The sequence below is a fragment of the Pyrus communis genome, chromosome 10 (assembly GCF_963583255.1).
Source record: "Pyrus communis chromosome 10, drPyrComm1.1, whole genome shotgun sequence".
NCBI lineage: Eukaryota > Viridiplantae > Streptophyta > Magnoliopsida > Rosales > Rosaceae > Pyrus > Pyrus communis.
The window spans coordinates 1,316,897-1,329,528 of NC_084812.1; the positions used below are offsets into that span (position 1 = coordinate 1,316,897).

The following is a 12,632-nucleotide window of genomic DNA, read 5'->3' on the forward strand; positions in this document are numbered from 1 at the left end:
CCAATTGGACTCCTACTCCTGGTCCCATCGATCCTAACAGATTATGTAGCACCTTTAGGATGCTAGGATTTATTCCCTTTCATATTATCAGTAAATTTTGAGGTTCTCTCATATTTTATAGTGGATTTTAATTTACTGTTTCTTAAAAAGTAACAAATTAACTAAACAATTAATAATTCTAGCACAGGAAAACCAAAACTAATAATTGCAAATGGATTCATGCAAACATAAGGAATAAGTTATGCCAACTAGCAAAGTTTGGCAGCTGCCTTTTGAGCTTAGCTGCTTGCCCCCATGTTCACGTGATGTGCTTCCTAGGGTTTTTTGTTTTGTTCTACTCATCACTATTCCTATATAACACCCTCGTTTCACTACGAACCCTTACAACAGCAGCACTCTGCCACTCTCTCTCTCTCTCTCCATAGACAGACAGACATGGCGGAGTCCATCAAGCTCCATGCTTTCTTCCTCATTTGCTTGCTCTTCATTTCCTCAGCCTCTCCAATCCTCGGCTGTGGCACTTGCGGCAAGCCAAAGCACAAACCTGTTAAACCGAAACCAAAGACTCCCAAAGGACCCATAGTAGTTCCACCCATTCATGTCAAGCCTCCAGTCACAGTCCCTCCCATCGTAAAACCACCAGTGACAATACCACCCATTGTCAAACCACCAGTGACAATCCCACCCATCAAACCACCAGTCACAATCCCACCCATCAAACCACCAGTCACAATCCCACCCATTATCCCGCCCATCGTAAAACCACCAGTGACAATCCCACCCATCAAACCACCCGTTACAATCCCACCCGTCACAATCCCACCGATCAAACCACCCGTTACAATCCCACCCGTCACAATCCCACCCATTAAGCCACCAGTGACGCTTCCTCCGGTAATCCCACCCATCGTAAAACCACCAAGCACAATCCCACCCGTTACAATCCCACCCATTAAGCCACCAGTGACCCTTCCTCCAATAATCCCACCTGGGATAATCCCACCAGTCATAGGGGGGCCCCCAGCTACGAAGCCACCAAGTCCAGGGACACCATGCCCTCCAACTCAAGGGAAACCTAGTCCGCCTCCCAAGGACACGTGCCCCATTGACACATTGAAACTTGGTGCTTGTGTGGATCTTCTAGGCGGGTTGGTCCACATTGGGCAGGGTGACCCGGTGGTGAACGAGTGCTGCCCGGTGCTGCAAGGGCTTGTTGAACTTGAAGCTGCAGTGTGCCTCTGCACTACTCTTAAAATCAAGCTTCTTAATCTCAACGTCTTTGTCCCACTGGCTCTTCAGCTCCTTGTCACTTGTGGCAAGAGTCCTCCTCCTGGTTTCACTTGCTCTCTCTAGAAGAAGAAATCCACGTAAGTACTTAGGTTAATCATTAAGTAATTAATTACTTAACTAGTGCTACGTAGTTACGTACATTATATATCTAATCCGTAGCCTAACTTGAAACATGAACCTTATAGGATGGGTGGATTTTTTATTATATTCGTATTTACAAAGTTATATTTTGTTTTGAAAATGTTATTAAGACTTTAAAAAGCTCTATTCTACTTTAAACATATAAAAATACATGAAATAAAATAAGAGTGCAGATTAATATTTTTGAATAACAACAACAATTTTCTTTTGTTTATAATACGTACTCATTCCTAGCTAGATCGCTAGTCTTGGAAGTTGGAAATGAGTATTCTTTTAGGGCTTCAAAAATGAGTAATGCTACACTTATCATCTAGTTGTACAATCTTTCTAATAGAGGTAGAGTCCACCAACATATGTGGGTCTCATCTCTATTAGAGAGACGATATAAATGATGATACAAATAGGTGATAAGAGTAGCATTTTTGAATTAAATGCATTTTGGTTCACCACTGGCCTTCAAGTGGTAGCAATGCTCACCACTCATTGGATGAGTTTACATTTTGAGATTGAGTCTATCCTCTACACAGATATCGAAATTTAAACTCATATAACCGAGATAAATAAGGTGATGAGCATAAATATTCCCTACAAAAATGCAAGCAACTTTTTTTTTATGTTAAGCAACAAAAACATCCCACACTAAAATAATTAAAGAGAAATTAATAAATGATTTATTTTATCTAGATCTATCTTTAGCTATCGTACACATAAACACACTTGTATTGAAAATTTCTCTTATGAACGTTGTCCGATCACAGAATATTGTCATGATTTATGGCATTGCAGGTTGGTAGATTGATGGATCCAACGGAGCAATCGTTGGAAGGGAAAATCGTCATGAGAGAATGTCGAGCCTCCCCCTCCCTACGTCCATTTGTTTAACATTTCCCCCAACATTTTCCTCTTTTGATTATTAATGGTATTGAGATGATGTTAATTTGGATGTGATATTGTACCCACCATTTGTTTTTAATTGTGAAAACATTGTTGCATGCATGTGTGTTTTATCTCAGGAATGAAAATTAAGCAATCAAAGATGTTTTTATCTTATCTTTTAATCTCTCAGGGTAAACCGGAGACCAAAATTTAACACTAAATTTTGTAAATTAAATGATGTGGTTGTTTATATTGAATTATTACTTAAGTGTTAATTAATGTGCATTTTTTCGATTGGTGACACATCATTTGGTTGATGATGATGAAATTATTACTTCTAGGCCTCGTTTTGTACGCCGTATAAAGGATCGGATAGTATAAGTAATACGGTAGAAGGTGTTTGGTGCTCATATGTACTAACTAAGCACCGGATAAATTAAACCGGTCCCACTATTTTAATACCCCTCACACCTGCTAAGTTATACTCCCCAAAACCCCCGTATAATTTAGTCGGGTCACAAATTCAACCTCTTGGCTCGCATCGCGAAACCTCATCCAAGTATTCCTTCTCTCTTCACCCTCCTCACCTTCGATCAACATCATACAAACAGAAAATTCGAGGTGGCAAATAAAACCCAGGCCATGCCGTCCCTATTCAGACATCCATGGTGGCGGATCGAACTAGAATCGAAGAGCTGCGCTGCTCCAGAGCCATCTTCGCCGCCTGAATCAACTCATTCTGAGAACCCGCATCGTCACTGCCCATGACCCACTTCTTCTCTATAACTGCTCTCATCATCATCTTGCACGCGACGCGAGTCTGCCACTATTATTGTATCTTGAAACGAGATCCCATGGTTGCGAACTGTTGCCGCCTTGAACCACTACACGAACTCAAACCCAGAAGACTCAAATTTCATTGCGTCACCCCCACATCGTACCAGACCCGATTGCTTTCAACCATTGCAGACCACTGGGGATGAACGTTGCCAAAGAATAATCCTTAATTTACCCTTTTTTTTCAAATTAGGTTTTGCTCTAATTTGGGGCTTTTCATTTGCTTCCTATCATGAAGATAGGATTTGGTTCCTGTCAATTTTTTTTTTTTTTTTTTAATTCAATTTTGTGTCAAACACAGTATAAATAATACGATCATTAGTCCGATATTGCACCAAACGTCCAACTAATTTAGTCAGTATTATCCGGTGGCTATTTATCTTATTCGATTGAAATAGTTAGTACAGTCCGAGCTAGCAAACGAGGCCATATAGATCGTACTTGATCGATTCCTTTTCTTTTTCTTTTTTTTACGTTGTCGAATTGACGTCTTATGATTCCATCCTTATAATTTGAAGGGGTTAGTAATGTTTTATCACGTCATTATATAAGGATTTTGAACTCCGAATTTAGCCTACTTTTATTTAGGAGTAGCGTATTCGCACTCATTTTCACCTCTCACACATATCTTTTAATTTTTGGTCGTTAGATTGAATGAATTGAAGAAAATCAATGACAAAAAATTAATAAAGGTGTGTGGGAGATAAAAATAAGTGTGTGAATAGCAATATCTTTATTCAGTATCCATTGCTCAACCCACAATCATCAATATGCTAACTCTAATGATAAATCGTGTAATTATGGTTAATTCTAAGTTGTGACATTTTTTCAAGGATTAACATGGGATTCTTATCATTTGCCCTAATACACAATTAGTGTAATTGTAAATTCAAATTCGTATTAACTCAATCATATTGTGTTCACGAACTGTGTCAATGTCAAATAAGGACAGCCATGTGTATACAACAGCTGGTTTTGGATTCCTATGGACTTTGAGGAACCCGACTTTTTGAGAATCAGTGCTGTTGTTTGAACTTTCAACTAAAGAAAGAGGGAGACGTCTTATTGCTCAATAAATTAACCTATTTTATTTGTTAACCACTGTTACGTCAGAAATTAAAAAAAAAATGATAAAATAATATATTAAAAAAAAAAAAAAAGATTAATACTACAAATATCAATCTTTTACGAACAAAATTGAGAATTATTATTAATTCGACACAAAAAAAGGTGGAGGAAATTTCTGTTCCTTGTGTCAAGGACTAGGAGACAGAACAATCCCCTTAAAATCCTTTGTTTCTCTCATTCATACTTTGGTTTCAGTCAATTCAACTTCCATATACATACAGTGTGGCACTGTAACTTTTAGAGACAATGTGTACACCACTCACTGCACAAACATGCTATGAAAATTCAGTGACCGATACATATTGATATGAAGATAATTTGTACAAACAAACGTAAAGGGCAAATTCTTACATGGCCACCACAAGCACAACATCGGCAGTATAAATCTTCCACAAAAACGATAGATGCAAGAGACTTGTAGCGGAGCACACACAATATCATCGTCAGCAAGCGAGACCATGTCAAAACAAAACCGGGGCGACAGACTGGGTGAGGTAGTTTATTATTAGTCAAGAATCAAGAAAAAAAGGGATTTACCATCACAACAATTTCCCAGTAAATCTGGCCCTGGAAATGGCCAAGAACACAGCAGGGATGAAAGTAGAGGAGGAGAGGGAGGGGACCATTCAAACCCATTGCACATGGCCACATGAACATTGTTCACCTCTTATATATATATATTTGTCATCATCATCATCTTATCTCAAAATTCAAAAAAAATCAAAGAAATATCTAGTGCATGTGTCGTCGTGTCGTATGTTTTTTATTGGTTCTGCTGCTATTGTATCAATGCAACGCAGAATTTCCTTGTTCTTATACCAACACTAGATTTCTCCCAGTAAAACTTAATTACAACAAGAATTGCATGTTAAGCATTTTTCTTTCTTGTTATATGCTTGCATATTCCCCACAAAATCGTCCGACGTCTAAGAAATTGGCAACAATAATGTGGTTATTTAGGGGCTATTTGATAATTATCTCGTTTTTAATTTTCATTATTTTGAAATATGCAGGCGAAAAGATTATCACACGGCCCCTTAATTTTTTGTACCCAGCAAGCAAACATTTTGTACCTTTGTTGGTTTATTATTATCTCTCGATTCTATAGTATCAATGGAGTACACAGTGGAACGTGTATTTTTTATCCATCCTCGGCCTGGATTGCCCTGGACTGGAGTGTGCCGACGTCCAGGCCACGTAACTGTCCAACCGCACATAAAACATTTTCATCCGCCTAAATTTTTGGTCTCACTCTAGCGTCTAATTCCTGTACACGCGGTCGTCCAGCCACACACACAATAGATTGCCTTCTCAGAGGGTCACCTTGTGGTCCAAGGTTCCTCGTGGATTGACTCATCAGATAGTTTAAGTCACCACTTGATGATAATATTCGTTGATTTAAAGGTAAGCAAAAGCTGAGAGGACGCCAAGAACATCAAATGCTCAATAATACGTGCTAATAAGCTTAATTAGGCTGCATAATCATCCACATTTAAACATTCAAATCGGAAATCGACAGAAACAAAGTACGGTCGAATGGCAAAATACTACAAGAATGACACTTGCAAGGGAAAAATGACTTCAACGTTGATACAGAATGAATTAACATTTTCAGTTCCTTTCTCTAGAAGAACACATGAGATCTCTAACTATGTTTAACCAACTCGATTAGCCGCTAAAACACAAATCTAATCAGAACAACTACATCTCAAAATATGACCAAAAGGTGGGCTTCCGCACTAACCAAAACACAGCCACACCACCAATTAATAAGCCCCTACATATGAAAATTTGAAAAGAAAACAGAAATTTATTTCTGAATTGAACTATATGTATGGTACAAATCCTCCGATGAAGGATTGCTGATCTACCCCCAGTAGCTTACCTTTGAGAGGCGGGCCCGGACGTTGCGATAATCCACCGACACTACAGTCAAGAAGCTTTGTTCATGTCAATCCGCTAGGTACGAATGTGATTCGACCACACTGTTTTAACTTGGCAAGAGCTTCTTGTGACTGACCGAGCTTGAGATCCACATACACTGCAGTCAAAGTTGCTTCTGGACTGTTGGGTGTTATGGACAATGCCTGTGCAACAAACTGGCGAGCCTGGTCAAGTTCACCTTGCATAGCATACAGGGCAGCAAAATTTACATACAGGTTTGCCCGTGCTTCTTCTGGCTTGAGGAATGCAATACCTAATCTGTCTTCAGATGAGTTTTTGGCAGCCATTGAACCTCCGTTCGACTCTTCATAATCAACAGCCCTCACCCCTTGCAGTTGTTCGCAGTCCTCTTCACTGAATGGTAATTCAACGTCGTTACCTCCTGACAAATATGTCATCAAATGGTCAGCAGCATCCTTTGGCCTGTTTAGTAAGCACAGAGCCTCTGCAGCATACACATGACCTAGAAATATGTAAATTCTCGAACATTCTGGAAGTTCCAAGAGAGATCTTGCAATTGACAATGCCTTCATGGGATTTTCCAATTCCAGTTCTACATATGCCAGATTTGCCAAAAGAGCTTGTTTGATCAACAAATTTTCCTTGTTACGAACATCAGCATAATATGAAAGGGAGTTCTGCACAAGCTCCTGAGTAGTTCCCGCCTTTTGCTCTTTTCCGTCCCCATTTATGCTAACCTGACCCAAGCCTACAGATAGCGCAGATGCCTCGGAATCCATACTGTGAAAATTCTTGTGGTTTGAATTCTTGGAAACTGCCGCTTCCCCTAATTCATTATCGTCTAAGAAGAAATTAGAGGGCAAAGAATTCTTACAATAGCTTGACTCAGAACGGTTCAGTAAGTACAGGGCATTCGAGAGACACTGCCGAGCAAGGGACACGGAGAGCTTAGGCTGCCGATCACTGCCCAAAAATAAATCACCTCTTTCAAAAGAACCCAAGTTTCCATTCTTCGAAACCCCATCTTCCATTACAAGTTGCCTCCACTTTCCGTCGCCAATGACATAAACTCTAACTTCTGATGATGCCAAATTGGTTTTCATTAATCCCTTCTCCAAAGCCATCAGACAGCACTCAGCAAATCGAAGCCACAGCAGAGGTCGATTATAGAAAACTAAACCAGCCTTCTGAAAACAACGTGCAGCAAGTAGTGGTTTCTCACAAGCCAAGTACTGCATACCACAGTTATATACGATTAAGAAGGAATTGTCCTGTGAAAAAGTTGACAGATTTAGAGGCCTATCCTTCCGGAGAGATGAGCAATCACGCAATGCACTGGAGAAGAATACTGATGATGTGTGATGTTTCCCAAGCTGGTAATAAATGCAGCCTAGATTATTGTTGATCATGCTCGATATCCTTGAGTCTGTTCGATTATTAGATGCCATCAACAACTTGATGGCTTTACGATAATTACCACGAGCATATTCAAGCTGGGACTTCAAAAGGAGAGCCACAGAAGAATCTCTCCCACGTGCAATATTCATAGCATTCTTCACTTCACGTTTAGCTTGCTTTAAGTTCCTAGTGAGAAGCAGAAACTGAATCTTGTAAAGTTGCATCTTAAGCTTCAGGTAAACAGAAGGGGCAGACATGTGAACTGGGTTCCTAGAAATATCGTTTGCAGATAAGAGACCAGTTGGCTGTGGAACATCCATGTCAAAAGCCACATTATCATATTCGCTAGTCTCCTCAGACTCCAAAGCATTTGAATCTGAATCTAAAGTAGGACCATCTGCGGCTGGTGAATTGGTAGAAAGAGATGGAGGCTTTGCAACTGGGTTTGCAGGTTGTTGCGAAGCAGTGCTTCCACCGTCTCCTTGATTCATAGAACTCACACCAAAAGATTTTTCCAGATAAATCAAAACATCCTGAATAAAAGGAATCGCAAAAAGAATTAGTTGGGAATCAAATCAACAGAATACAAACATAGCAAGCTTATCTTTAACCCGATGTAGCTAACCAGTAAAGGAGCCCCCTCTAATTATAGTGCATAATGAAGAGGGACTCAGCACATACACAAATGAACAGAACAATTGAATCACTATTGAAAAAACCATCACGACTGAAGAGCTTTGACCATGCTTAAAAGTAGCATCTATATTGATTTCACAATTAGTGATAGCCTCAAACTTTAACCGCATCCAATCAGCAATTACGTTCCCAACAGCCAACATCAAGAATTTAACACAACTGATGCTTATTTGCATTTGGTGGAGTGTTTGTCAACCTCTAAAGTAGTTTGAATGTTCTATAATTTTTAACAGAAGGTATTAAGAAACAAATAGCAATCCAAAAAATAAGCTCCCCTGAAACTCTGATGAGACTGATGCCCAAAAATGAAATAGTTTTTCACAAAGGGAACTGTTATTGGCATTCCAAAAATCTAATTTTGCACCCCAAACTTTCTATATTTAGAAAGAAAAATACTTTTACGAGGAGTGCACAATTAGATTTTTGGAGTGCCAATAACAGTTCCTTTTCCAAAAACAAAAGGTAAAAATAAAACAATTTCAATTATTGGTAAAGCACTTGCAAAATCAAGCTATAAGTTAGATAATGCTTGAACCAGAAAAGATCATCGAACTGTTTAACAAACATCACCCAATATCCCCCTCAAACCAGGCAAGTTGAACTCCAGCTCAATTATAACACTGTTACCGATGTTATCTTCACCCATCTACACTACACTTGACAGACATAAAATCATTCTATCCCAGAGTACTATCAAGAAGACAAAATTTTAAAAAGAAGACTGACATAAACCCATTGAATGCACAGAATTCAAGATTAACCAAGGTGGAAAATCAAAGTGCAGTTAAATGGATTCCCTTTTTTTGCAAAATACAACTCAAAACGACAGATTACAGCCCAAGAAAAACTAGTGCCCCTTCTTCCAGTAAACCAACTTAAGTGATCATTGCTTCTTTCATACACTGTTCTATCAACAAATAATTAGACTTTAGACAGACACAAACATTCCTCCTCTTTCATTTGGGGGTAGAGAAAGAGGATCACCAGCATGATGCTAAGGTAAAGGCTTCAGCAGATATAAAATTCAACAGTACCGTGCCTTGAAAACAATGGTTGACTAAATGACCATCTTGCACAATTATAAATAAAATCAATTACACACACTATTAGTATTAGTACTTACAGCAGACTTCATTGCATCATGGCAAGCCAGCCCAACATCCAGCAACAAAAGGCACATATTAAGAGCAGTTTTCTGCATACAAATAAAGAAGCACTTAACACAACATTACGAGTACAAAAAGAATATAATTTTAGGTAATAATTAATCTACCTCATCTACAGGCCCTCTATTTTGAAAAAGCGGTTCAACAACAGATAATGCCTTTGCATATTCGTGAAGATGGAACCAGATAACTGCCTGCATGAGATCCCACATTTCCGACAAAAACATCCATTGAATTAGAGACAGTTAATTGTTGGAAAAATATAATCAACAGTTAACAGAGAAAGTAAAAAAATATGAAATGTTAAAAAAACCATGATGAAGAAGCAACATACAATGTTTAAGGTGGCAACATAAGTGTCAAATTCATCCATGTAAACAGCAGACGGGGGATGTCCCATTGTACCACTTCCCTTGGACCCTAACGCAACTTCATCTCCAGTATTGCTGCCAGACTCCACCTGTTCTGCAGATGTTCGAGCAAGCTCTTCACTTCGCTTCTAAACCAACACCAATAACAAGAAATTAGAATAGACGTTAACATCAATTTATCATATTGATGGAAATAACAACTCCTGCATAATGCTCATGCTTGTGTGAATAGCAAAATGCAAATCATAGTTGTCCCCAAATGCTAGCTCTAATAATCTTCATAGTTGCTACAATTCAGTAATACCAAGCAAACCAAAGTCATAATAAATAGAATTCAGTACTCCACTTTCAATTTGATACGCTAGTTTAGTGATTGGAAGTGAAAGAACAACAAATACAAATGTATACAAAATTCCAAATCATAAGAATTCTAATATATGTCTGATTTCACTTTCTAACTTATGATAGAAGAGGACAAACAGAGCACTACCTACTCGTTTCAAACTTGAAAGATTACTCTCAACACCATCCTTAGAAACCTCAAGAATACCAAACTCATCATTCAAATTGTTACCAACTTTGATGGAAAGCCCAGAACTATAACCTCGCTAAATTATATGAACTTGAAAATCATCTGTAGGCCCCCTTTAACAGACTCACTACAGTCATATATAATTATATAACACAGTCAATAACGTTTCGAGGCTTTCAACAGATACGATATCTAGCTTAAGGTTCAACTCTGCCTGCTTCTGCATGGCAAAGGTTCTATAACTGTTCTAACCTCTCTCGACAAAGGCTTTTCTTCCTAAGTATACTTTAGACACCAAAGAAGGAATGAGTGTAAACTACAAAAATGATGAAATCTAACCCCCAAGAAAAAAAATTTAGTAATTACAAGACTAGACAGCTAAAACATAATCTCAATATGTTGACAGAAAAACACAGAGTGCTCCAAGGCACCAAAATTTCTACCACTGCTCCACCCAAAAGCACTCACAAAGAGTGAACCCTCCACGTCTCCTCAAATCTCCCTCTCATAAACTTTATATTTCATGAGGTCAACAAATCAGAAACAGTTTTCAGCATCACACTAATTCATTTAGTGCCACTCAAATTAAAAGTTCAACAATTTTAAAATTACAAAATATTCTCATCACCTGTCCGTTAACAGCTCAGGTAGTTGTAGCACATAATGACGTAAAGTTGTTGCAAGAATGCTATAAGCAAGTCTGTATATATGTGAGTACTATATATCTCTGCGTGTGTTAGAATGGGAAGAAAAAGGAGAGAATTTAAGATACCTTGACATCATTAAGCACATCAAGCAACCTTTTAGGATCTGAACAACCATCCCGATAGAACTCCGCAAGTCCGATATTATGAAATATCTAATAAGAATATCCATAATATGCACAGATTAGAAATGTTATACAAAACATTTATATAATACATATTATAAGCCATTTGAACCAAAATGCAGAATCAAGAAGCAACATAATTCCATCTCAATCTAAGTAAAAAGAATCTTAAAGAAAGTACTTAAAATAAGAGTTTTTGGTACAGAAATGATGTTCAAGATCACGGTATTTTAAGCCAGTCATTCCCTTATAGTGCATTTCAACAAATTATCCTTTACAACTGGTGGATATATTTCTTGATCATTTTCCCTCACATGGGGGAGCAATCAGCTTTTTTGAGAAGACGACATCATACTTAGCATTAGCTTAAGACTTCGTTTACTTCGCATTAGCTTCACTACAATTTTTACTAAGCAAAGCAACCAAATTCCATAATTTAAAAGTGCTTAAAATTTCTGATATAAGATCCAGCACCCAACCAAAGACCAATTATAATTCATTCAAAACTAAAAAATTAATTCAAATCAAACACTTAATTCAACTAAATAATAATAATCAAGAAGTGACAAGAATCCTCAATCGTTACAAAAATACAAAATAATCATTTCAGAAATTGGGTTTTCAAAAAAATCAAATAAAAAAAAAAGCTTCATCTTTTCAAACAAAATTAAAGAAAAAGAAAGAGAATTACTTTGGGATCATTTGGCTTCCTCTTGAGGCACTCAGACAAGGCGGTAAGGCACTGATCGAACTTGCCCGACTGGAATTGCAGCAACGCATCCTGCGCAAAAGCTCGGGTCACGGACATGACGGCTTCATCCTCGGCAGCCGAAGCAGAAACGTCCCGATTCGCAACAGTTGATGACGAAGACGAAGACGAAGCCATTGGCGAATCGATCGATCAGAGCCCAGGAACCAATAAGCCTTATCTGAATACGCAAATCCCCAGAAGAAATGATCGAAAACGACGAACCCTAACCGATAGAGGGTGAGTTTGGGGATTGATTTGAAATCGGAGTTGGGGGTTTTCGAAACCCTAAAAGTTTTGCAGAGAAGGACACCTGTTCGAGCGTCTTTTGCTCGAACGTGCTGATTTGCAGAGAGATCGAAGAGAGAGAGAGAGAGAGAGAGTAGAAAAGGATACGACTGAGAGGGATACAGATGGAGAGAAGAGAGAGAGAGCAGTTGTTTCGGGGCTTTCCTGGGTTGCTGGGTATGGGATTGGGGTGTTTGCTGGGTGCACACAACGATTGGGCTTTTCATAGATAACTCTGTTTCTGTTTCTCTTCTGTGGTTTTAACGACTGTTGGGAAATGGGCCATTGTTTGAAACTTTGAATTTCTCTTTGTGGTGTGATTAGAATTTTGTGATGATTTTGTTTTTAGCTTTGTTAACATAAGATTTTGCGTAAAACTGAGCGCTGTGGTTACGTATTCTAGAATTCATATAACTGACTTTACTTT

The 12,632-nt window shown here is 38.4% G+C and overlaps 2 protein-coding genes across 3 annotated transcripts; one reads left to right on the top strand and one right to left on the bottom strand.

Annotated features, from left to right (window-relative positions):
* Positions 1-399: 399 nt before the first annotated feature.
* On the top strand, positions 400-2,483 carry LOC137748535 (36.4 kDa proline-rich protein-like). Its single transcript, XM_068488702.1, has 2 exons — positions 400-1,367; positions 2,218-2,483. The coding sequence occupies exon 1, from the start codon at positions 436-438 to the stop codon at positions 1,351-1,353; it is 918 nt and encodes a 305-aa protein (XP_068344803.1). The 5' UTR covers positions 400-435; the 3' UTR covers positions 1,354-1,367; positions 2,218-2,483.
* Positions 2,484-5,695: 3,212 nt separating this feature from the next.
* On the bottom strand, positions 5,696-12,391 carry LOC137748234 (uncharacterized). 2 transcript variants are annotated; one of them, XM_068488351.1, is made up of 6 exons: positions 11,861-12,391; positions 11,113-11,199; positions 9,772-9,933; positions 9,545-9,631; positions 9,395-9,466; positions 5,696-8,108 (listed from the first exon to the last, which is right to left on the bottom strand). In XM_068488351.1, the coding sequence occupies exons 1-6, from the start codon at positions 12,053-12,055 to the stop codon at positions 6,219-6,221; spliced, it is 2,493 nt and encodes an 830-aa protein (XP_068344452.1). In that variant the 5' UTR covers positions 12,056-12,391; the 3' UTR covers positions 5,696-6,218. The 2 variants fall into 2 exon arrangements, with proteins under 2 accessions (XP_068344452.1, XP_068344451.1); XM_068488350.1 differs by having other exon boundaries at positions 5,697-8,108; positions 9,772-9,936; positions 11,861-12,389.
* Between the last annotated feature and the right edge of the window lie 241 nt (positions 12,392-12,632).